The sequence below is a fragment of the Mirounga angustirostris genome, unplaced genomic scaffold (genome assembly GCF_029215605.1).
Source record: "Mirounga angustirostris isolate CCGP_5_RB_7025 unplaced genomic scaffold, mMirAng1.0.hap1 SCAF_12, whole genome shotgun sequence".
Taxonomy (NCBI): domain Eukaryota; kingdom Metazoa; phylum Chordata; class Mammalia; order Carnivora; family Phocidae; genus Mirounga; species Mirounga angustirostris.
This window is the reverse complement of record NW_026991720.1, coordinates 96,695,017-96,717,660: the sequence shown is the minus strand read 5'-3', so window position 1 is coordinate 96,717,660 and position 22,644 is coordinate 96,695,017. Positions and strand designations below refer to the sequence as shown.

The 22,644-nt window shown below is 44.9% G+C and overlaps 1 protein-coding gene across 2 annotated transcripts in view; it reads left to right on the top strand.

Moving 5' to 3' along the window:
- EGFR (epidermal growth factor receptor) overlaps positions 1-22,644 on the top strand; it is a 202,624-nt gene that overhangs the window by 137,314 nt on the left and 42,666 nt on the right. For both annotated transcript variants that reach the window (XM_045864946.3, XM_064575460.1), the window contains 9 exons: positions 4,609-4,760; positions 5,581-5,764; positions 8,441-8,575; positions 13,545-13,613; positions 14,456-14,574; positions 15,917-16,058; positions 17,593-17,709; positions 22,132-22,258; positions 22,358-22,431. In XM_045864946.3, coding sequence (XP_045720902.1) covers positions 4,609-4,760; positions 5,581-5,764; positions 8,441-8,575; positions 13,545-13,613; positions 14,456-14,574; positions 15,917-16,058; positions 17,593-17,709; positions 22,132-22,258; positions 22,358-22,431 — 1,119 coding nt within the window. Of the gene's footprint in view, positions 1-4,608; positions 4,761-5,580; positions 5,765-8,440; positions 8,576-13,544; positions 13,614-14,455; positions 14,575-15,916; positions 16,059-17,592; positions 17,710-22,131; positions 22,259-22,357; positions 22,432-22,644 lie in introns of those variants that run through there.

Genomic DNA, 22,644 nt, shown 5'->3' with positions numbered 1-22,644 from the left:
AAATAAATAAAATCTTAAAATGCATCAAAAAAATAAGATGGATAGAGACGTGATAAAAGGAACACAAAGCTAATCTAAGGATATTCATGGTATAGTTCTTTCAGCTTCTCTACACATTTATGAATCTTCATAACAAAATCTGAGGACGAAAAGCTAGGTACTTTGTAGGGCCTGTGTCCCAGGGACTGCTACTCTTGATTCAGTAGAATTTGTCTTCAGATTTGTAACAGGTACAGCAAATGACTAGCGTTTTGTATGGAGCTTGATACACTTTTAATTGTCTTGTCTTCAAATGGATAGCCCTAAAGTGATAGTACATTTCTCTCTATGTAAATGGCTTAAACACCTAATCCTCAATGCGTATTTTAATGAAATAATTCGATATGTTCCTTTTTCTTTCTTTCCTTTTCTGATAAATTTTCTTTCTTTCCTTTTCTACAGACAGTAACTCTGTTTAATGCCCAATATTTGAGGAAAGCTGTTTGCAGATCCAAACACTCGCAGTTCAGATAATACCATAGAGCAAGTATATATCCACAGAGGTCCCCTAATATCTGTGCAGGTGTATTTTGTATTACTGTTGCATTTCTCACTAGTTAATTTTAACAAAAGAAGGTTGAGAGCTTTTGTGTTTATTCAGTCTTTAAAACAATTCTGGGAGGTCAATATTATTTTCACCCCATCTACTACTTGAGGAAAGCACACGGTAGAGAGCTTAGAGAAGTCATTCGGGGTCACATACTGAGGAAGGGAGAAACAAAAGCTTTCTCCTGGAGGAATTAAAAAGCTCTTGCCCTTTGCAGTTTTGTCTCCAACCTGTCTAACTAGTTTGTGGTTTTCTTAAAAATAACAATTTTACTAATGCAGTGGTCTCACATTTAAATCTTCTCATTGCTTTATATTCATAATGTGAGACACGTGGTATAAATATGGAATGGAGATGATACTTTGTTGAATCAAGAAGCCTCGGTGAAATCATTCTGATCCTCACTCTGGATTTCAGTTAACACAGGGTCATCTCCTCTGTGGCAGACGGCGGGAGAAAGCCTCAGAAGAAACGACTTTGTATTCATTTCTTTTGAGACTTTAGTAATTAACCCTGGAATAGAATTCAAGATGGATTTGCCTTAAACCGAATCACACAGAATATCAACTGCTTTCTTGTTCTCAAGAATGCACATGTTGGACAGTTTAGCATTTAGGGCTTATTTTATTTTATTTTATTTTATTTGACAGAGAGCACAAGCAGGGGGAGAGGCAGAGGGAGAGAGAGAAGCAGACTCCCTACCGAGCAAGGAGCCCGACGGAGGGCTCCATCCCAGGACCCTGGGATCATGACCAGAGCCTAAGGCAGACGCTTAACCGACTGAGCCACCCAGGCGTCCCGAGGATTTAGGGCTTTTTGCAGTTGTTTGCCATATTAAAAAAAATGAATGACATTTTGCATGAAGCCTTTTAAAACACATTTGTTTGTTTACACAAGTTGTGCAGTTGCTTCCCAAAACGTTTTTTGAATTAATCTTCACATCGATAATGTGTCATGTTGCTATTATTGTCTTCCAAATGTGGCGTCTCTTTTTTTGACTATAAAAGTAGTCCATACTAGGGGCGCCTGGGTGGCTCAGTCGTTAAGCATCTGCCTTCGGCTCAGGTCATGATCTCAGGGTCCTGGGATCGAGCCCTACATCGGGCTCCCCGCTCCACGGGAAGCCTGCTTCTTCCTCTCCCGCTCCCCCTGCTTGTGTTCCCTCTCTCGCTGTGGCTCTCTCTGTCAAATAAATAAAATCTTTAAAAAAAAAAAAAAATTTGTCCATACTAATTGTAAACAATGAAGGGTCATGATAGGTATTCATCAAATAAATATTTTAGGAGCTCATTTAGCATTTTTTGGATGAATGAATGAAAGCACAACTACAGTTTTTTTGAAATTTTTTTTTTCTATAATGTAACAGGCTAAACTTAAAGGGCATGTTTTCCTTTTTTTTAAAGATTTCTTATTTATTTGACAGAGAGAGAGACAGCGAGAGAGGGAACACAAGCAGGGGGAGTGGGAGAGGGAGAAGCAGGCTTCCCGCCAAGCAGGGACCCCGACATGCGGCTGGATCCCAGGACCCTGGGATCATGACCCGAGCCAAAGGCAGACACCCAAGGACTGAGCCACCCAGGCACCCCTAAATGGCATGTTTTCCTTTTTTACTGACAAAAGTTTCTTTGTCGTTGATTTAGTAATAAAAATTCTTTGGTTCAGCTGAGAGAAATTTACAAGCTGATATCCTTTATCATTTAAAATGAAAGCAACTGGGGGCACCTGGGTGGCTCAGTCGGTTAAGCAGCTGCCTTTGGCTCAGGTCAGGATCTCAGGGATCGAGCTCCTCATCGGGCTCTATGCTCAGTGGGGAGTCTGCTTCTCCCTCTTCTCTCCCCCACCCCCGTTCTCTCTCTTTCTCTCTCTCTCTCTCTCTCAAGTACATAAATAAAATCTTTAAAAAAAAAATTCTTTAAGATGAAAGCAGCTGTTAACAGTTTTCATTTCTCTGTATACTGAAGAAACCCTTCTGAGGAGTGCTCCAGCCCTAGGTTCTAGGACACTGTTCACCTGGCTGGGATGAAGGGCGTGATCAATCCTCTGCAACCTAGATGACAGCCAATCAGTTAGGCTGAAACTTAGAGACCATAGTCTGCCAGCTAGTAAAACAGCTTTTGTTTCAACATGTGCCTGCCAAAAGGTCGCGGGTTATTGACACAACCTTGTACCCACATCGGTGGTAGCATCTTTGAAGGCCGTGAAATTGGGAAATCAGTCTGGCCCCATCTGCCCGCTTTGCCGCCAGCTGTGTGCAGATGTTCCAAATCGAGGTTGCAGTCGAAGTAGCCCATACCCCTGAGTGAGAGCCGCCCAAAGGTGTTGGGTCAATCCAGTGTTATGGTTGGAAGAATTATGGAATCATTCTGCCCCTGGAGCAGATGGGGGCTCAGTATTGTCGGACTGTTGCAGTTCCCATGTGAGAGTTCTCTCTACCACCAGATCTGAATGTGACCACAGAAGAGGAGAAGAGGGAAATCCCTGTAGAGTTAAAGAGGATGTGGTGATTGCTTCACATTTACCGTTCGTGTAAATGCTCCGGGTTGATTAGGTGGTGTCTGAACTTGCGCTTGCCGCCGTGGCCCTGAGATGCAAGGGCAGAGGGTCAGACGATGCTCTTCAGAGCAGTTCCCATGCGGAGGGAACAAAGAAGCCTATAAAATATAGATGTAAATTTAGAAAGAGTTTCTGAGGAAAGTACCTGCATATTGACTTTGGCCTTGTTTTGGTGTTCAACCACCTGGCCACTGATTGCAATCACGCCTTTGCACATGTGGTAGAAGCTGGCTCGTTCAGGATCTAACCTCCAAAGCCAGAGGCCATATTTCTTCACTCTTATGGTAATTTTGGTTCAAAGTGTAGTCCCTTAACAAGCTCCCTGCTTCAAAAGCCCCAACCTCTTTGTTTTGGTATGCTTGCTTAAACATGTCTTTCAAAGAGCTGGGTTTGTAAATAGGACTTTATTCTGATCTCCTTTGCTTTTAAGTATAGACTGTCAAGTGTTTTCCATAGGCTAACTTCATCCCCTAATTTAAACTATTTCTTGTATTAAGTGAAAACATTTGGGAGTTAAGTGTGCCAAGGCTGTGTCCTGCCAAAGAGGCAAAGCAATCACACCTCCACCTGTACTCGGTGGTGTTTGTAGACAAACAGAAGGACACGTCGGTTTCTTAGTAGCTGAGTGTGTTTTTAAATGTATGTTTCCATTTCATTATTTTCCAGATCTATAATTAGTCCTTTGATTTATTCTTTGATGCATTAGCTTAGAAGAATATTTTTAATCTCTGGCCAGTTGGATTTTAATTGACCCTCCTGCCATTGATTTTAAGTTGTACAGCGTTGTGGTCAGAAAATACGGGCTAGTTAGTGTATGTTATGTTTGTAAATATCCTTTGGACACGCAGTAATGTGATATTCTATCTTTTTTGTAAAGTAAAAAGTTCATTATGTAGTTATTCAGTTGTAATTATATCATTTAAATACCTTATGATACACATTTTTATGGTCTACCAAAGCTCTGAAAGACTATTTTGTCTTGGGGTGTTTGGATGGTGCAGTCGGTTAAGCGTCTGACTCTTGGTTTTGGCTCAGATTGTGATCTCGGGGTCTTGGGATTGAGCCCCGTGTTGGGCTCTGCTTGAGACTCTCTCTCCCTCTGCCCCTCCGCTCCAGGCGCTTGCACTCACGCTCTCTCTCAATAAATAAATAAACCTTAAAAGAGAAAAAGACTGTGTTGTCTTAAGGATTTTCCTAGAATTTTCCCCTATTTCCCCTGGAATTTTTAACATTTTAAAATGACTCTCTGCATTATAGGGATGAGCTGTCTCTTATTATGAACTATACTTTATATACATAGACAAACATTTTCTTGTCCCATTGGTCTTGAGTGACCTTTTATCGGAATTAATATTGTAAGTCACTGAAACTCGCAAAGTTAGTTGAAATGTGTGAACCTTTTATTTTAGTTTTGCTACTTGGCATTTCATGTGATATGTTTCTTCTTTTTTTTTTTTTCTTTTTTGCAGTTTGCCAAGGCACAAGTAACCGACTCACCCAGTTGGGCACTTTTGAAGACCACTTTCTGAGCCTTCAGAGGATGTTCAATAACTGTGAGGTGGTCCTTGGGAATTTGGAAATTACCTACATGCAAAGGAATTATGACCTTTCCTTCTTAAAAGTTAGTTCCATCAGTTTGATTGTCTTACCCAAATATGATAGAAAGAAATATAAGTAGATAAAGACCTTAGTATATTTCTTTTGCTATGCCAGTTACAAGTCCTGGGGAACTACAGATGCAAGTTTTATCAGAAAACCACTTCTCCAGCTAGTGTCAAGTTACAGCTATGAAATAATGTCAAAGAGAAACGGGCCAGCCTGGAATTCCACTATCATCATAGACCCTGATATTAAATGTCTAACCATTGCGTTAGCTGTGATATCTTGGTATATTGGCTCTTTAAGGGAAAAAAAAAAAAAAAGGCCTGCTTTGTAGCATTTTCCTGCATACTCCCACTATAGTTGATTTCTAGCTACACCACTTCACACATTTCCCAAATATTTCACAGTAGGCTCTAGTGAGCCAATAGGAGCCAGCTCTGAAGGCTTCCAAGTTTGGTCCTTAGTTGAACTTTGGATTTGATTGGCCTTCTGGGTTTTTCTTTTTCTAATAAGAGAGCATGCAAGACAGATACAAAAGAAATTAATAAAACGTTTTCATTTTCTTCTGAGTATCCCGAACACCACGTGAAATGACAATCACAGCATTCCTAAATAGTGCACATTGCCCTTTGTTATTGCCAGCAGGCTCAAGGGGCAAAAGTACAGGAGTCATCGGAAATCCTGTAACCGCCCCCCGCCCCTGCTTTGTCCCCACTGAAGTCATCTACATGCCTTACGTTCATCAGTCACTTGTGTGCGTGCTTCCTTGACCCATTTTCCACCTGGCATTCTTGAGTTCCTCGCAAGAGAAGTAACATGGTCACATTTTATCTCCTTAGACCATCCAGGAAGTTGCTGGCTACGTACTCATTGCCCTCAACACGGTACAGAGGATCCCTTTGGAAAACCTGCAGATCATCCGAGGAAATGTGCTCTATGAAAATACCCATGCCTTATCCGTCTTATCCAATTACGGCACAAATAAGACCGGATTGCAGGAGCTTCCCCTGAGAAACCTACATGGTGAGAGGCCCAGGCGCGGGGAGGCTCTGGGTGCAGAGGTGGTACTCAGCGAACCCGTCCCTTCTCTTAAGGCCACTCAGAGGACTTCTATTCATCAAATACAAAGGCATTGAGTGTCAGCTACGTGCAAGATACAGTTGGTAGAAGTTACTAAGAACATGGTCAGTGATGGGAAGGGAAGATTTAAACCAGGTACCACTTCTCCTATATTTGTGGGGAAATATCCAGAGAGTTCGTAAGAAATGGTAATGGTTCTGGGAAATAGACGCCAGACAACCCTGGCTGGCATGCAGACTCTCTGTGCCTGGGGAGTGAATCAACTGCCAATCCTATTACCTGGACCTCAGGTACAAGGGACGTACATTAAAAACCACCCCTATTTGGGTGCCTGGGTGGCTCAAGTCGGTTGAGCATCTGCCTTTGGCTCAGGTCATGATACTGGGGTCCTGGGATCAAGCCGCGTGTCGGGCTCCCTGCTCAGCGGGGAGTCTGCTTCTCCCTCTCACCCTCCCTCTGTGTTCTCTCTCTCTCTCTGTCAAATAAATAAATTTTTTTAAAAATCTTAAAAAAAAAAAAATCCACCCCTGTTTGAGACAGCTTTCAGAGTAATGCTGTTACCCAGAGCATTACTTAAGGACAGTGACGTTAAGGACAGAGAATGACGGTATTGCAGAGTTTGAATTCCCGTGAGTAGGACACTCATGAGGGTCCTGCGAGTGGAAGCTAAGGAAGATGATAGAAGAGACAGGAAGTTGATTTCAACGAAATTGAAGTTAATGCGGAGCGCGCCTTCGCTATGTGGCAGGTGCGGTGCCAGTCCTGTTCCATCGGGAACTTCATGCCCACCACCTTCCTTCCGCGCAGGTGTTTACACTCCCACCATCTTACCCATAGAGGAATGGTGGCAACGTAATCCTCCTAAGGTCCCAAATTAGTGAAAAAACGGCCAGGAATGACCACCTAACTCTGCTGCCCGAGTCTTTACCCTTCCCACGTGCTGTGCAATTGTGATGGGGAAGCGGGCCCACCAGGAAAGGGGGGGTGACAGCAGAGGGTGTATCAGGGGGCCCCGGGAATGGCAGAACCTGGCAGACGCAGTGCTGGGATGAGGCGAGGCATCCAGACCCCGGCTCAGAGGCGGCTGGCACAGCCCTCTAGTCGGGCTCCTGGGCTTGGCCATCCTATAAAACTGCCCTAAGACTTCCCACCCACCACTTTAGCTGCTCAGAGCACCCACGCACATGGTCTGCATTTATGCTAATACTAATTTGTGCTATTTACACATTTTGCGAAATGGTACGTACATTCAGCATGCCTCAATCTGCCTGTCTGGCCTCATGCTATCTCATGGTGACAGGCAGATGTGGTTAAGAGCGTGGACCCCGGAGCCAGACTGTCTGGGTGCCAGTCCTGGCTCCATCGCTCACCAGCCAGATGCCCCTGGAGCGGGTTCTGTGTCTCAGCATCCTCCTCCTTAAAAATGTGCCTAACAGTTGTAACACACTTCCTAGCGGTGTTGAGAAAATCAAGGGAATTACTATGGAAAAAGAACTTAGGAGGTATTCCTATTGTTGCTGTTATTTCTGTTGTTGGTATGGGGTTGTATACGTGCAGATTATTTATTGTTATTAAATAACTATTTGATGTGAATTATTCAATATTAATTAAGTACGGTTATGAATAATGACTCAGTGCCCACCACAAAGAATAAAATCATTAAATACGGAAAGTAAAAATAAAAGAATGACTGCTTCCGGACTGATGATCTCTTTCCCTTCTCAGCTACCCAGTCAGGGGCACCCGAATCATCCAGCACCTTTGCTGCCTTCTTTTTACTTCTCACGATTGCAGACTGTAGGTGTTCTGTAAGGCCCTTGCCTGTCAGCTCCTAGACCCACTTCATCGTTGCAGACCCACAGCTGCAGTGTTTTGTGCATAGAAGTCATTCAGTAAAACCGTTTCTGTCTACTGTCATAGATGCAACGCTCTCCCTCTGCTCACGCTTGAATTTTTTTTTTAATCATTCCTGATTTTCCAAGTCGTGTCATTTCTTCCTGGGAAACAATCATAGTCTTTCATGCCATTTGCATTCCTGGCATCCACCATCTCTTCATCGTACGTAGAGATTCTTCTCAGCCAGCCCCCTTCACTCCCCTGCTACCTTTTCCAGTGAGGAGCTCCAGAAGCAGCTCACAGCATCGCCCCCTTCTCCTGGCCTAGCCAGCCCACACTGGGTGACTGGCACCCCCCTCTGTCCCCTTTGCCCCTTCACACCATCATACAGCTTCCTTCCTTCCCTTACTTCTGAATTCTGATAGTTGCCCCCACCCCCCCGCAAAGTGCTATGGGAAGTCTTGCTCGCAGGCTGGCCTTGTTTTAGCAGAACTCCAAATGTAAAGAAATACATACATTGGGCCCCTAGGTGGCTCAGTTGGTTAAGCGACTGCCTTCGGCTCAGGTCATGATCCTGGAGTCCCTGGATCGAGTCCCGCATCGGGCTCCCTGCTCTGCAGGGAGTCTGCTTCTCCCTCTGATCCTCCTCCCTCTCATGCTCTCTCTTTATCATTCTCTCTCTCTCTCAATAAATAAATAAAATCTTTAAAAAAAAATGCATACGTACTTTGCGGAAGTTTAAAGACATGGCCTTTCAATAACTGAGGTTCTTTTCACGTGCAGAAATCCTACAAGGAGCTGTGCGATTCAGCAACAACCCAGTCCTCTGCAACGTGGAAACCATCCAGTGGCGGGATATCGTTGACAGCGATTTTATAAGCAATATGTCGATGGACTTCCAGAACCAAGCGGGCAGTTGTAAGTTCCACAAACGTCCCCTCTGCCTGTAGCTGCTAGGGTGGGGACAGAGTTGTAGCATGTTGGGGTGGGGGGGGTGACAGAAAGCAGATTAATCCAAACCAAAAATAACTAGTAAACAATTGATCTGCCCACTGGAAAAGCACTGACTCGAGACAGAGGGAAAGTCTGTTTCTCCTGGTGACAATCAGCGTGCCTGCTAACTGGGCAGATCGCCCCCCGCCCCTGGCCTCTCAGCCCTCGTGTGGCCATTGAGAAGAGCCGTCAGTCCCGGCCCGGGGGCCTCTCCCATGCTGCCTAGACGAGACAAGCCAAACTTTTATGTGCTTCCAACGGGCTGCTGAGCCACAGAGCGGCGCCAGGCCCTCCGGAAGCACGTAAGCTGACCTCTGGCCTCCTACCTAGAGCCCCAGACAAAGTTGGGCGCAGTGCACAGTGGGGGCGTTTGTCCACACTCCCTTTAGTGCCCATGACCTTGTCCCTTGTCCCTGCCATTCATCGGCAAAGCGGCCCATGCCAGGGGGAAGCTGGCGAGGGGCCAGACTGTAGGTCAGGCCTGCACCACTTGGCCCCTTGGCAGCGCTGTGTGGGAAACTCTGAAGACACATGCTTACAGTTACCAGGCTCCGCTTAGCTTCCCCCTTCCTGATCTCCCTGGTCTTTCAGTCCTTTTAAAATAAGAAGTCATCACCATTTCCTGCTTCTCTGTTTCCCTAAACTGTGCAGTGGATGCATGTTTTTGTGTTGGGGTTTCTTTGGTTTTTGTTTGTTTGTTTGTTTTGCGGAGGGAGGGCTGAATTTAGAGCTCACATGGATCTTCAAAATTGACTAGATCCCCTTTATTGTTACTTCATTGTGTCTTATTTTATTTATTTGTTTGTTTATTGTATTGAAATACCCTTAACATAAAATTTGAACCTTTTTTTTTTTTTTTAATTTTATTTATTTGACAGAGACACAGCGAGAGAGGGAACACAAGCAGGGGGAGTAGGAGAGGGAGAAGCAGGCCTCCCGCTGAGCAGGGAGCCCGACGCGGGGCTCGATCCCAGGACCCTGGGATCATGACCTGAGCTGAAGGCAGTCGCTTAACCAACTGAGCCACCCAGGCACCCCAAATTTGAACCATTTTTAAGGGTACAGTTCGGTGGTATTAAGTCCATTCACGCTGTGGTACAATCATCACCACCATCCATCTCTGGAACTCTTTTCATCTTGCAAAACTGAAACTGTGTCTCCGTTAAACAGGAACTCCCCCTCCCCCAGCCCCTGGCACCCACCATGCTACTTTCCGTCTCTACGAGTGTGACTGCTCTAGGGACCTCTTATAAGTGGAGTCACATAGTGTTGTCTTTCTGTGACTGGCTTCTGTCGCCTAACCTCATGTCCTCAGGTTTCATCCACGTTTTAGCACATATCAAAATGTCTTACCTTTATACGGGTGAGGGGTATTCCATTGTGTGCACGAGTTTTGTTTATCCGTTCATCAGTTGATGAGCTCTTGGGTTGCTCCCACCTGTTGACAGTGACGAATAATGCTGCTATGAACTTGGGTGTTGAGCCCCTTTGTTTTATAAATATATTACTCCAACAGATATTCAGCATGGCAAGAAACTGAAACCTTTCATCTACAGTGCAAAATTTTGTATTATCCATGACATTAAGGTTCGCCTTTCCTCAGCTCTCTGATGGACAATGGGGAGGTTAAATTGTGCACGTTTATAACAACAACAAAAAAACTGACACAGGAAGGCTGTGAGACTAGTATGGATTTGCCATCGACTAGGTCGAGCAGCCCAAATGGCACACCTGTCCTCATCACACCAAGACCATGGGAAAGACCCTGAAAGAAAATGTTGGGAAGGAAGGAAGAATCTTGCAATAACAAGATTCACATATGACAAAGCTGTGAACTGCAGACTGATAGGGTACTGGGTTAAGAAGAGACATGTAAGAATAAGTCACAGACATAGTACGAATAAGCCTCGCTAAATTAAATGTCCATAAAGAAATATTTCAAGCAAATGAGGGAAGAATAATTTATTATTCAGTAGATCATTCCAGAATGATTGAACTAATAAGGGAAGATATCAAAGTGCCAGAACTATAAGGATTTTTTTTTAAAAAAGAACGCTATTCACCTGCTACCTGCGTTCTCCTCATTAATTACCCGACCAGTGACAAGGTGAGGAACCTGCCACTCTCCTTGTGGTAAGGTAAACCCTGTCCTTGCCCAGAGCTTTTCGGGCAACACATGCCTTCTGAGAACTTGTCTTATTTAATTTTTATCCAAAAAAAAAAAAATCTCATAAGGTGATTTAAGTATTTTATGGACCATGGATTTGAGATTCAGAAAGGTTACCCAGTGTGTCCCCACGTGATGTTTTTGTTGATGTAGTTTGGAATTTGAAGTTAGATTGGGTGGGTTTACCTAAGGGGAAATTAAAATAAATTAGTTGTCCATTTTGTACACCAATGTAAATTCCAAATCATATTATATATAATAAATTACTGAATGTATATGTAAGTGCTAGAAGGAAATGTAAAGATGCATATTTGTAATATCAAGCTGAAGAAAAGCCCAGTCAGATGCCGTACAAGAAAACTTCCATATGAAGAAATCTTAACGACAAACAGGAAAATATTGTACCTCATCTGCTTGCCTTGAAAAGGGTTAATATTCTTGATAATATGACTGTATAGAGTAGTCTTAGATATCCTAAGAAAAAGGTGAACCTCCCACTAAAAAAAAAAAAAAGTGCCAAAGACATGAGCAGTTTGTACCCCCCCACACACAAGATGGCCAAGAAATAAAGTAAAATGTTATTTCTTACTGTAATTTTAAAAAGGTCAAAATAAAATAAAGAAGCATCATTTTTGCCTTTGCAAAAGATCTGGATTCCTTCTGATTTTTAGATACCTGGATCAGGAGAGGTGTGGAGAAGCAGAAATTCTCATCTTCTTCTTGAGGGCATATAAACTAATAAAATATGACCAGGGATAGAATTTTAGCAATATGTATTGAAGCTTTTAAGTATGCACTCCTCATGTCTAGGAATCCTAAGGAAAAAATAATAAGGGGAGTGAAAAGTATAAGGATATAGAAAAATATTTTTGTGCAAGAATATTCCTTGCAGCCTTACCTATAATGAATTTTAGAAACAACTTACATATCTGAAAATAAGAGATAAGTTAAAGGAATTATGGTACAGCCATGCCATTGAAAATCACGTTATGGGGGCACCTGGGTGGCTCAGTCGGTTAAGCGTCTGCCTTGGGCTCAGGTCCTGGGATCGAGCCCCATGTCAGGCTCCCTGCTCAGCGGGGAGTCTGCTTCTCCCTCTCCCTCTGCCCCTCCCCCTGCTCATGCTCTCACTCTCTCTCAATAAATCAAATCTTTTTTTAAAAATAGAAAATCATGTTATGTAAAAGGATATTTAAAGGCATGGAAAAATTGCCATAATATTTTATTAGCTTTTTTTAAGTTATGAATCAAAGTATAGCGTTACATCAATACTTACATATGCATATACTTACATGTATATATTGATTACATCTGGATGATTCTTATTTCCTCCTTTTGCTTTTTTCTATTATCCAAATTTTATATAATTTGCCTGCATTTTCTTTTCTGTAACAGAGGGTTAATAATAGAATTATAAGCAAACCTTGATTCATTGGTTGGCACATGTTTTCTCCGCTACATGAAGATGCCATTAAGCATTTTCATTTTAAACATTTTTGTTTTGCAAACCTATTACGTGCTTATAATAGGGATTTGAGAAATATGAAGAAGAATAGGGTAAACAGTAAAAACGTATCACCGTACAGACAAGCACTTTTAACACTTCTGTGCACTGCTTTTGTTCTTCCTACTCTTGCCCATCTCTCTCTCTCTGTCCCTCCCTTCTTCACAATGCACAGCCCACACCGTGCATTTGGGGTTTGCCCTCACCATCTCTCATGATTCCTAGGAGCATCAGCATTGCATTGCTGCCCTTCACCCCTGGGGTGATTGGAAGGATTGTCAGTCTCATGAAAGGGGTGTCCTGGTTCCACAGTAACTTGGGAAATCCTCAGCTCTTCCATTTGAAATCTAGAGTCTACCAGGAATTAAATTCTTCCTGACTTTAGGAGACTTTGGGACACATAGGAACTCCTTCCTGTGAGGTCTCATGTCTTTGCAATCAAAGACACCTGCCCTGCTGATCTTTTTTAAACAAATATTCGTAGTCGGCCTGTTGTCTTTATATAGATGGGAGGCTTTGGTCTTCAGGTATTTCAATGCTAGTAAAAATGAAACACAACTAATGAGAGTAAAAAATCTTTGTAGCTGTGATTTGTAGTTGATAACTGCAAAAATTGATTGATGGATATCAAGTATTTCCACACAGTAGCTCACAAATCAATAGCTTAAGTTTAGCTAATCAGCAAGGTGATGCACACTGCGAACATTTGACCCTTTGAGCAGTGTTCTGTGTGTCTGTCTGGCTTCAGGTCTAGGAGTCTTTATTTGCAGGACCCCATGTCCCCTAGGATCACTGACCCTTGGGTCACTCGAGACTGGCATAGTGAGAATGTAGTGGGTCATACCCACCCCACCAGACTAGACTCCCTTAGTGCTGTTGGAGATGCTGGAAAATTCTCCAAGGCTAAACACATGTGGAAACTGGACCATTTGGACCCCAGTTTTCCTGACCTGTGACGAGTCAATAATTACTCTCTGCCTCAGTTTCTGCAGCTGAAATGTAAATAAAAGCAGAACGTGGTTCATCTCTCTTTTATTTATTTATTTTTTTAAACAAAAGTCTTTTGAGTCATCTTACAAACCAACCAGCAAACGGACAAATGGAGAATTAGAAATTTGAAAGCTGTTCCTTGTTTCTAGAACGTTGCTTTGCTCAGGAGCTTGTTTTTACCACCAGTTCTCTTCCTCTGAGATATGAATTTAACTATGACTTTTACATTTTAGGCCAAAAGTGTGACCCAGACTGTCCCGATGGAAGTTGTTGGGGTCCAGGAAAGGAGAATTGCCAGAAATGTAAGTCAGCAAGCAGAATTTCAGATAAATGTGTGCCCGCTTTCCTCCCCTTACACTTAGCTGACCGTATGTGTTTTCCCTTTTGAAGACTCCCCAAGGCCAGATGTTGGCAGTTACGTGGATGACATTCATGCAGATGTCCTTACACGTGCTTAATCCAGTGTGGGCTATTTTGGGCACTTCATCGTGTCATAAATGAGTGAAAGTCAGCCGCGCAGATATCAGCCAGGCTCTTAGAGCCATGTGTTGGGCCTGTTTTCCTGGGAATAGAAGACTCGCCCATGTTGTTACCGGAGGGTCACAAGCACCCCTCGTTTTCTCTCCCTTGGGGGCCCATCTACAAAGAAGCGGGAGCTACGCTTTCCAGGAGGGTTTTTCTGCAGGAATCCTAGTTTCGGAGCATGGGTGGCCACGGAATCTGGGGACCTCCGCCTTAAAAGTTCAGCGTCTGTCCTTCGGTTTCATTGTGATGTGACTGTTTCATCCTTTAAACACGACTTGCTGGCAGTTGCTTTTGTTCCTTGACGGGCTTCCCATATCACCCCAGATCTCAGTTCTAACTAGCATGGAATTACTGAGCCGGTCGAGAAGTCTAGACTCGATCTGGTTTGCTCTAGAGAGCAGTGGGAACAAAACAAGGTGCCGTAAAGAAAGGTCACGATTCAGTGTTCTTTGGCGGGGTGCGAAGGTTCGGGAACTTGAACGCGCCAGGGAATCACTAAATTCATCATTTTGTTCGCCTTTTCACCCACTGCGTGCAAATGCTCTGCGGGGCCCCTGGGGAATGGCCGTTCCACCCTCCCTGGCTCTTCAGCTCATCCATACCCTTTGCTCCTTTTCAGTGACCAAAATCATCTGTGCTCAGCAGTGTTCTGGGCGCTGCCGTGGCAGGTCCCCCAGTGACTGCTGTCACAACCAGTGTGCCGCCGGCTGCACTGGGCCCCGCGAGAGCGACTGCCTGGTAAGGCTGACCCAGCCCCCCAGCCGACTGCCCCCCCCCGGGGGTGGGGGGCTTCTCCGGCTTCTGGGGGGAGAAATTACCGCACATGCGGTTGCTGCCCGGTGCCAAGGGGCAAAGCACCTTTTAAATGTCCCGCCTTCCCCACCGACTTTGTGACTTCGGGCAAATTCTATGGCCCCTCTGTGCCTCGGTGGGCAGTAAACACCGCCTGTTCCGTGGTCTGGGTGACGCAGTGCCCGTAGCATCCATGCCAGGAGGACCTGGGCGTGGGATGGGCGGCAGTACTAAATACGAGGTGTCTGTCGTTAGTGTTTTTGGTGGCCAGCAGCACTGTTATTATATCCTCCATTGCTCCAGTCGAAACCCACCGGTTGTTACCGGAAGGGCCCTAACATAAATACACAGAGATGGTAAGGGACGCACCCAGAGCCACACGGATTTGAGGGCACGGCTGGAACTGCACGTGGACCCTCGGACCCAGGCCCTCTGCTCTTCCCACCACAGCTCAGGGCCTCCTGAAGGTCCTGCAGCACCCACTCTTGTCCCTGTCACTGCAGAAAGCCCTGACAAAAGCCTTCTCACCCCGGTGGGCAGTGGGCACCACACGTAGGCACGTAGGTGGCACCTCAACTGCGTGCACCTTGGGCGTCCTAGTGACACGGGGGCCGGCAGACGTGAGTCCTGGACGCAGCACCAAGTGTGATGAGACCCCCGTGGGCTCCAGAGAAGGGGCAATCCAGAAGACTCCAGTTTCAGGGAGGGGGCGATTTTTTAATTCCAGAGGCTGCATCCGGCCCCAGGGATTGTGATGTGGTTGGTCGGGGCTGATGCTAATGTGTCTCTGGAGGGGAGGCGGCCTGTGGGTCTTCGGGCCAGCACTGTATGTGGTCCGGTCCTCTGTGCACCATAGCCTTCCTCATCAGGGTTTTCTGCAGTTTGGCAGTAAATTCCAAAACATATCCTCAAGTGTTCTTTATAAGGGAAAGCCAGGAAATTGAGTTGAGAAATAATTTCACGCCATAGGGACCACTCCAGCATGTGAACTCCTTCATCATTTTGCAAGTCAATAAAGATGTGGGTTTTTATCGTCATGATCCCTAAATTATCACAGCTAGGACAGTACCCGAAAAATCATACTTTTAAGGTCTTTCCGAATCTTCTGAAAGTACTTGGCTAGTTTTTTTTTGTGTTTTTTTTTTGGGGGGGAGGTGGTTTGTTTGTTTTTGCTTTAATCAAATTCCTGGACATTAAGAACACTAACCTGAGCTTTCTGCACAGAGTTGAGACAATCCTGAGCATCCTTGCCCAGCTTGACCAGTGAGTGTCGTCCCTCCTGTCACAGGTCTGCCGCAGGTTCCGGGATGAGGCCACATGCAAGGACACCTGCCCCCCACTCATGCTCTACAACCCCACCACCTACCAGATGGATGTCAACCCAGAGGGAAAGTACAGCTTTGGTGCTACATGCGTGAAGAAATGCCCCCGTGAGTTCATCCCATGCGAAACCCTTTCATTTATCTGGCAGTCGGTTTCCTCTTTGTCTCCTACTGGGATCCTTGAGTCCCCTGGCTCGGGGAGTCTTTGGGTCCCTATGTTTGCCTCACTGTCAGGCAGGTGACAGTGGGCCTGTCCGAGTGCACAGGTCGGGGGGTCAGGCCACTGCCGTAGGTGACAGGCGATGTCTGGTGCCCTGTTCACCGGCGTCTCTTCTCGAGTCCATGGTGGCCAGGACAGGAAACACACCGTGGGACCGGGGTCCAGCTGCAGTAGTCCAGAATGTTCAGTTGTCAGTTTGGGCCACTTCACCGTTTAGCTTCTTGTGCCCAGCAGGTATCGAAAAGACCTAAATTAGAGAGTGTGTGTGGGGGAACATGCGCCTGCTTTAGTAGTTAAAATTCTGGTGAAAATTGTGCCTCTTAAGGGAACTAAAACTTCAGAGGAGCCTCTTTGTGTGTTGTTTGGTTTTGTTTTAATTGTTTCAGCTTGGGTTTTGCTTATTTGTATTTGCACTCAACAGGTGGCTATAATGTTCAGGAAAATGATATGAATTATGTCCTCATAGAGAGAGAGTAGCGTTGTCTAATTAAAGAGCTTTAGAAACCAATCTTAATTTCTAGGAGGAGAGAGTAAGAGAAAAATATTGTAAGCACAGCTATGAGCGGGAGGTTTGCCCTACCAGATTTGTGGACAGGAAAACTTTTAAATTCTAACGGAAAAAAATAACACATAAATAGAATAATATACCATTGTATGGAACTAACTTACTAAAATTTTTTAATTTGTCACAATTCTGACACAGGTATAATCTTTGAGAGAGGGCTTAATAGGTAGAGTTTAAAAATCCACAGGAAACCGGAGCCTGAGAACAAAAGCAGACAATTTACAGAAAGAACAATTACAACTATCCAGTAAATATGTTTGAGGATGTACTTGGGGAATTCAAAACAGGAACACATAGGGCTCCAGAAACATACTTATATCCGTGTTAATGTTAACACAAATAAATTACTCCAAAGTGAGGGGAGGCTCCCAAGATGACCCATCTGCCTGGCTCGATGCAGAACCAGCTGGTGGTACCAGCCCCCCAGCCAGACAGGACCACGGAAGGCAGCCCGTTGGCCACGAGAATTACATGCATCCTCGGATGTGGCAGCTTCCATGGAACAGTGGGCTTTGTTCAGGGTCACTTATTTTTAATAAGTATTCAGGCTTTAACCACAGGTCCTGAAGGTTGAACCGACAGAAAAATGAGCTGCAAAGAGATGTTCTAGACCTGCGAGCAGGCCCCATGTTCTCCCTGCCACATCTGTTTCCTGCCAGTTTGATAAGCTATTAAAACTCTTGAACTTGATTCCTTTTCTGTTTGCAACCTTTCGTTCTTTGTCCTTAAAGTAAATAAAACCAGAGGCTTTTATAGGCCCTTTTCATCAGCCCCTTTATAGGAGACCGTGAGACAATTGTGTGAGGCCCCGAAACACCTGGTGCTGCTTTCGCCACCTTCCTTCCTTGTCTCTCCAGGTAACTACGTGGTGACAGACCACGGTTCGTGTGTCCGTGCCTGCAGTTCTGATAGCTACGAGGTAGAGGAAGACGGTGTCCGCAAATGCAAAAAGTGTGAGGGGCCTTGCCGCAAAGGTAGGAAGCCTGCAGGCTGTAGGGGCGAGGCTTTCCGTCTGGTCACGAAGCTGGGGTTGATCCGCCCCACGTCCCCCAGGCCCCCTCAGCATCCTGCTTGGAGGAGATCTGAGCAAATCTCTTCCTTCAGGCTCAGAAATTTCTTCCTTCCGGGCGCCTGGGTGGCTCAGATGGTTAAGCGTCTGCCTTCGGCTCAGGTCATGATCTCAGGGTCCTGGGATCGAGTCCCGCATCGGGCTCCCTGCTCCTTGGGAGCCTGCTTCTCCCTCTGCCTCTCTCTCTCTCTCTCTCTCTGTCTCTCATGAATAAATAAATAAAATTAAAAAAAAAAAGAAAGAAAGAAAGAAATTTCTTCCTTCCTTCGTACGGTGCCCCGTTCTTGGAGGCTCCTCAGTGCCACTTTTCTCCCACTTATTAATACGCCTTTTACTTTATCTGTTTTGTAAAAACTTCCAAACACCCAGAAATGTTGCAAGAGTAGTGCAGTGAACACCCGATGCCTTTCACGTAAATTCACCACTTTTTAATATTTTGCCACATTGCTTTCACTGCCTCCGTAATTTGTGTTTATATGTGTGTGCCTATGTGGATGTGTGCATGCGTGGGTGAAAGTTCTTTCTGAATCAGAGGACAGTTGCAGATATTGTAACGCTTCACCCCTACATTTGCCAGCATGTTTCTCACAAATGGTGACGTTCTCCTAAGTAATGGAAGACGGGGTCACACTCAGGATTATTTAACATCAACTCAATAGTCTTTTTTAGTGTCCCCTAATTCAGACTGCCCCCTACCCCCCATCCCACTTAAGGCATTTTTAGCTGCTTCTCAGTCCAGAACCCAGTCAACGGTCATGGGTTTCGGGTAGATGTCCTGCCCCCATTATCTTCATTAATCAACAACTATGTCTCAGCTCCCCTCCCCCACTTGCTTTTCTTCTTTCTTCCATGACCAGATGTGAAGGGTCTAGCCCAGGTGTTTTGCACAATGTCCCTCAGTTTGGCTTCATTGACTGTTTTTCCTCATGGCTGCATTCAGGTTGGGTGTTTTGGGCAGGAGCATTGCATAGGTCATGTTGATTTCCGCTCATTGTATTAAATCAGGTGACATATGGTGCCATGTTATTTCATCACTGATGGTGACAAGTTAGATAAGATTTCTTGGTGGGTATAAAAGAGTGATTTTCTATTTCTATCATCCCATTTATTAGTTGGCATTCTTTTAAAAAAAAAATAAATTAGTTCCTATGTGAGGTCATGGAATCCTTTATTCAGTTTCTTACAATCCATTCCTGTCGTTCATTCGGGTACTTAAATTGCCCCACATGTGGCCAGTAGGAGCCTCTCTAGATGGCTCCTGTGTCCCTTTGGCACATCCCACGTCCCAATCGTGTCTTCTACTCAAAAAGTACTATCTACACTCTTTGTACTTTGTTGCTTAACCTTAATATATTCTGGAAATCACTCCAGAGTTCATATGAATCTTCTTCATTCTGTGGTGCAGCTACCTAGGCCCCCTTCTGTGGCCATACCATAATTTATTCAATGGATCTCCCTTTACGTGCCCATTTAGATTGGGACACTGTTCTGCTATTATAAACAACACCCGAGTGCATAGCTGCTTACCTTGGGTATCCACCTCAGGTGCCACCTTCCCCATGAAGCCGTCTGTCTTTTCAGTCCACACTGATTGCTCCCCTTTTTGCTCCCATACACATTTCATACATGTTCTCCACGGGGCAGACTCAGCCGCCTTGTTCCGTGTCATGGAATCCTCCCAACGCCACTGGGACCTCTGTGTTATTTCGATCCCCATTCTCCAGATGAGGACACTGAGGAACAGGGAATCTAAATGACTTTCCCGCGTTTCAGCAGCTAAGAATGGCAGTCAAGATTTGAAGTTCATGCAGTCTTGGTCCCAAGCCAGACCCATGAGCTTGTCAGCCAAGTCCGTGTCTTCCTGGTCTTATGACTCCTGTGGGGCAGGCGGGTCAGTGCCCTGATGGATGAATATCCTTTGGCTTCAGGAAACTGTCTGGCAGAGCAGACATGGAAGGAGGAAAATGAGAATGGGGGGTGGTGCCTGGCACAGGGGAAGTAAGAGAGAGAGGGTTACTGTCAGTGTCCTCAAATGGACCGATAGAATCAGAGATGGTTTGGGTTTTATTTTGTTAATTTTGTATTCAACAAACAGTTTGATTTTCCTATAATTATTATGCCCTATTTTTCTATACATCCTCCAATTCAGATCACTTCGGGCATAGGGCAGTACCACTGGGTAAGGAAGGAGGTGCCAGGAATGTCTAGGAGTGAATATATAATTGGTCTCTGAATTTAGGAATTAAAGTAACCCCACCATCACCGTTACATGCAAGCAGAGAGAGAGAGAGCATGAACATTCTCTCAAGCACATGGAATTCTCTGCCAGACCTGTAATTAAATGGCAAGTCCTCATATGGCCACCACATTCTCCACTGTCAGCCAGATCCTGTGGATCCTAAAGAAGCCTGGCCATGAGTCCCACAACCCATAGTGTGTTAGATGCAGCACAGGAAGGTTGAGTGAGCCATTCAGCACAGGACTCCTTAGAGCAGCTCCTCGAACCAGAGAGGAGGCCTGGCCCACAGGGTGAGCCCGGAGACCCAGTAGTGGCTGGTGGGACAGTCGTGGCCACTGGAGTCAGCAATGGAAGGTTTCCTTGGAAGTAATAAGGGACTCCCAGTGGAGTGGAGCACGGGGGGAGGGGGGAGCAGCAGGGCTTGACTGCATCTGCTAGAACCCCGGGGGGAGGAAAGGATAGGACCTTATCCTGAGCAATGAGATTTTCAGTGATTATACTTCAAAGTCAAGATAAAGTCTGAAAGATAGGTACCAAAATTGCTCTGCAAATTCTAGAGGGAGAATTACAACAGATAAATGGGCTTTAGGGTGGAGATGGCATTTGAGATGGAAATTTAGGAGTGGATATAAATTAATAAAGGGGCTCAGAGTGTGGAAAAGGGCATTTGAGACTGATGTAGCAATAGGACACAGATCAAAGCATTTGGTTCAAGTAAACACAGGGGAAGAAAAGCAGTTTATCTGATAAAAGTCATTACAGTATTCCCTATGATGTAATATAAGATAGCCATGAAAAATCATGTTCGTGAATAGTTTTAATAATATGAGGAATGTTCACAGCAGAATAAGTTAAAAAAAAAAAATACTGGGTGGCTCAGTCATTAGGTGTCTGCCTTCGGCTCAGGTCATGATCCCAGGGTCCAAGAATCGAGCCCTGCATCGGGCTCCCTGCTCAGTGGGAAGCCAGCTTCTCCCTCTCCCACTCCCCTGCTTGTGTTCCCTCTTTTGTTGTGTCTCTCTCTCTCTGTCAAATAAATAAAATCTTAAAAAAAAAAAACATATCTGATGTGACATAACCATGGAGGATAGCTGAAAGGAACACTTCTCAAAATATCCTGTAGTGGAAACTCTGGTCATTTTGATCCCTTTATTCTATTTTTCAACATTGTCGAATGAACACATCTTACTCTTTAATAAAAATAAGCTAGGTACATTCTTTCTTTAAAATAGACAAGAGAGGGCGCCTGGGTGGCTCAGTTGGTTAAGCAACTGCCTTCGGCTCAGGTCATGATCCTGGAGTCCCAGGATCGAGTCCCACATCGGGCTCCCTGCTCGGCAGGGAGTCTGCTTCTCCCTCTGACCCTCTCATGCTCTATCTCATTCTCTGTCTCAAATAAATAAATAAAATCTTAAAAAAAGAAAAAATTAAATTAAAAAAATAAATAAATAAAATAAAATAGACAAGAGAGGGGCACCTGGGTGGCTCAGATGGTTAAGCGTCTGCCTTCGGCTCAGGTCATGATCCCAGGGTCCTGGGATCGAGTCCCACATCAGGCTCCCTGCTAGGCGGGGAGGCTGCTTCTCCCTCTGCCTCTGCCTCTCTCTCTCTCTCTCTCTGACTTTCATGAATAAATAAATAAAACATTAAAAAAAAAAAATAGACAAGAGAGCGGCAGCCAGGTTAGGACAATCGAAAGGTATCAAGTTTTAGTCAGGGGAATGCCCTGATGAGAGCTGGGCAGGGGCGGCCCTGGCGTCAGCAGGTGGATCCCACTGCCAAGGAGGGATGGTTAAGAGCAATCAGGCTAAGTCCAAGTGGGAAATCATGAGGAGGAGAATGCAAGTCCAGTTGAGGGCAGCAACCACCATGAGGACACCATCCCCTTCTCCAACCACCCCGACCCCAAGCCCCTCCATAGTGACTGATACCCAGCAGGCCTCCATTACTGTTGAATGAATGAACGATGGCATGGCGAGGATGGTCTCATGGCTACAATTCTCTTCCCGCTCTCCTCTGTCTGGGGAGCCCTAGCTGTTCTGAATTCAGCATATGTGAAGGGAATAAACATCTCCTTTAACTTTACAGTGTGTAATGGAATAGGAATTGGTGAATTTAAAGACACACTTTCCATAAATGCTACAAACATTAAACACTTCAAAAATTGCACCTCAATCAGTGGAGACCTTCATATCCTGCCCGTAGCATTTAGAGGGTAAGTAACAGATTAAGTTACTGCAATAGAGAAACACAAAACCCACTTTGTTCACGGGTAGACATTGTTAATCAATAATCATTTTGTTACTTGTTTCAGTGACTCCTTCACGCGTACTCTACCTCTCGATCCAAAGGAACTGGATATTCTAAAAACTGTAAGGGAAATAACAGGTGTGTGCCGCTAACATATTCCATGAACATGAATGGGAAATGGGTGTCCTAGAGAGAGAACTGGTAGCTGCATTTGCTTCTCTCTCAGCATCATAAAAACATTTCTTCTGAACTTCTACCATCAATGACTAGTGAGTTCTTGGATAGTTTTCACGATTGCAATTTCTCCTGCATGTGAGGGGGTGAACACTTTAATCAAAGACTTGAGTCATC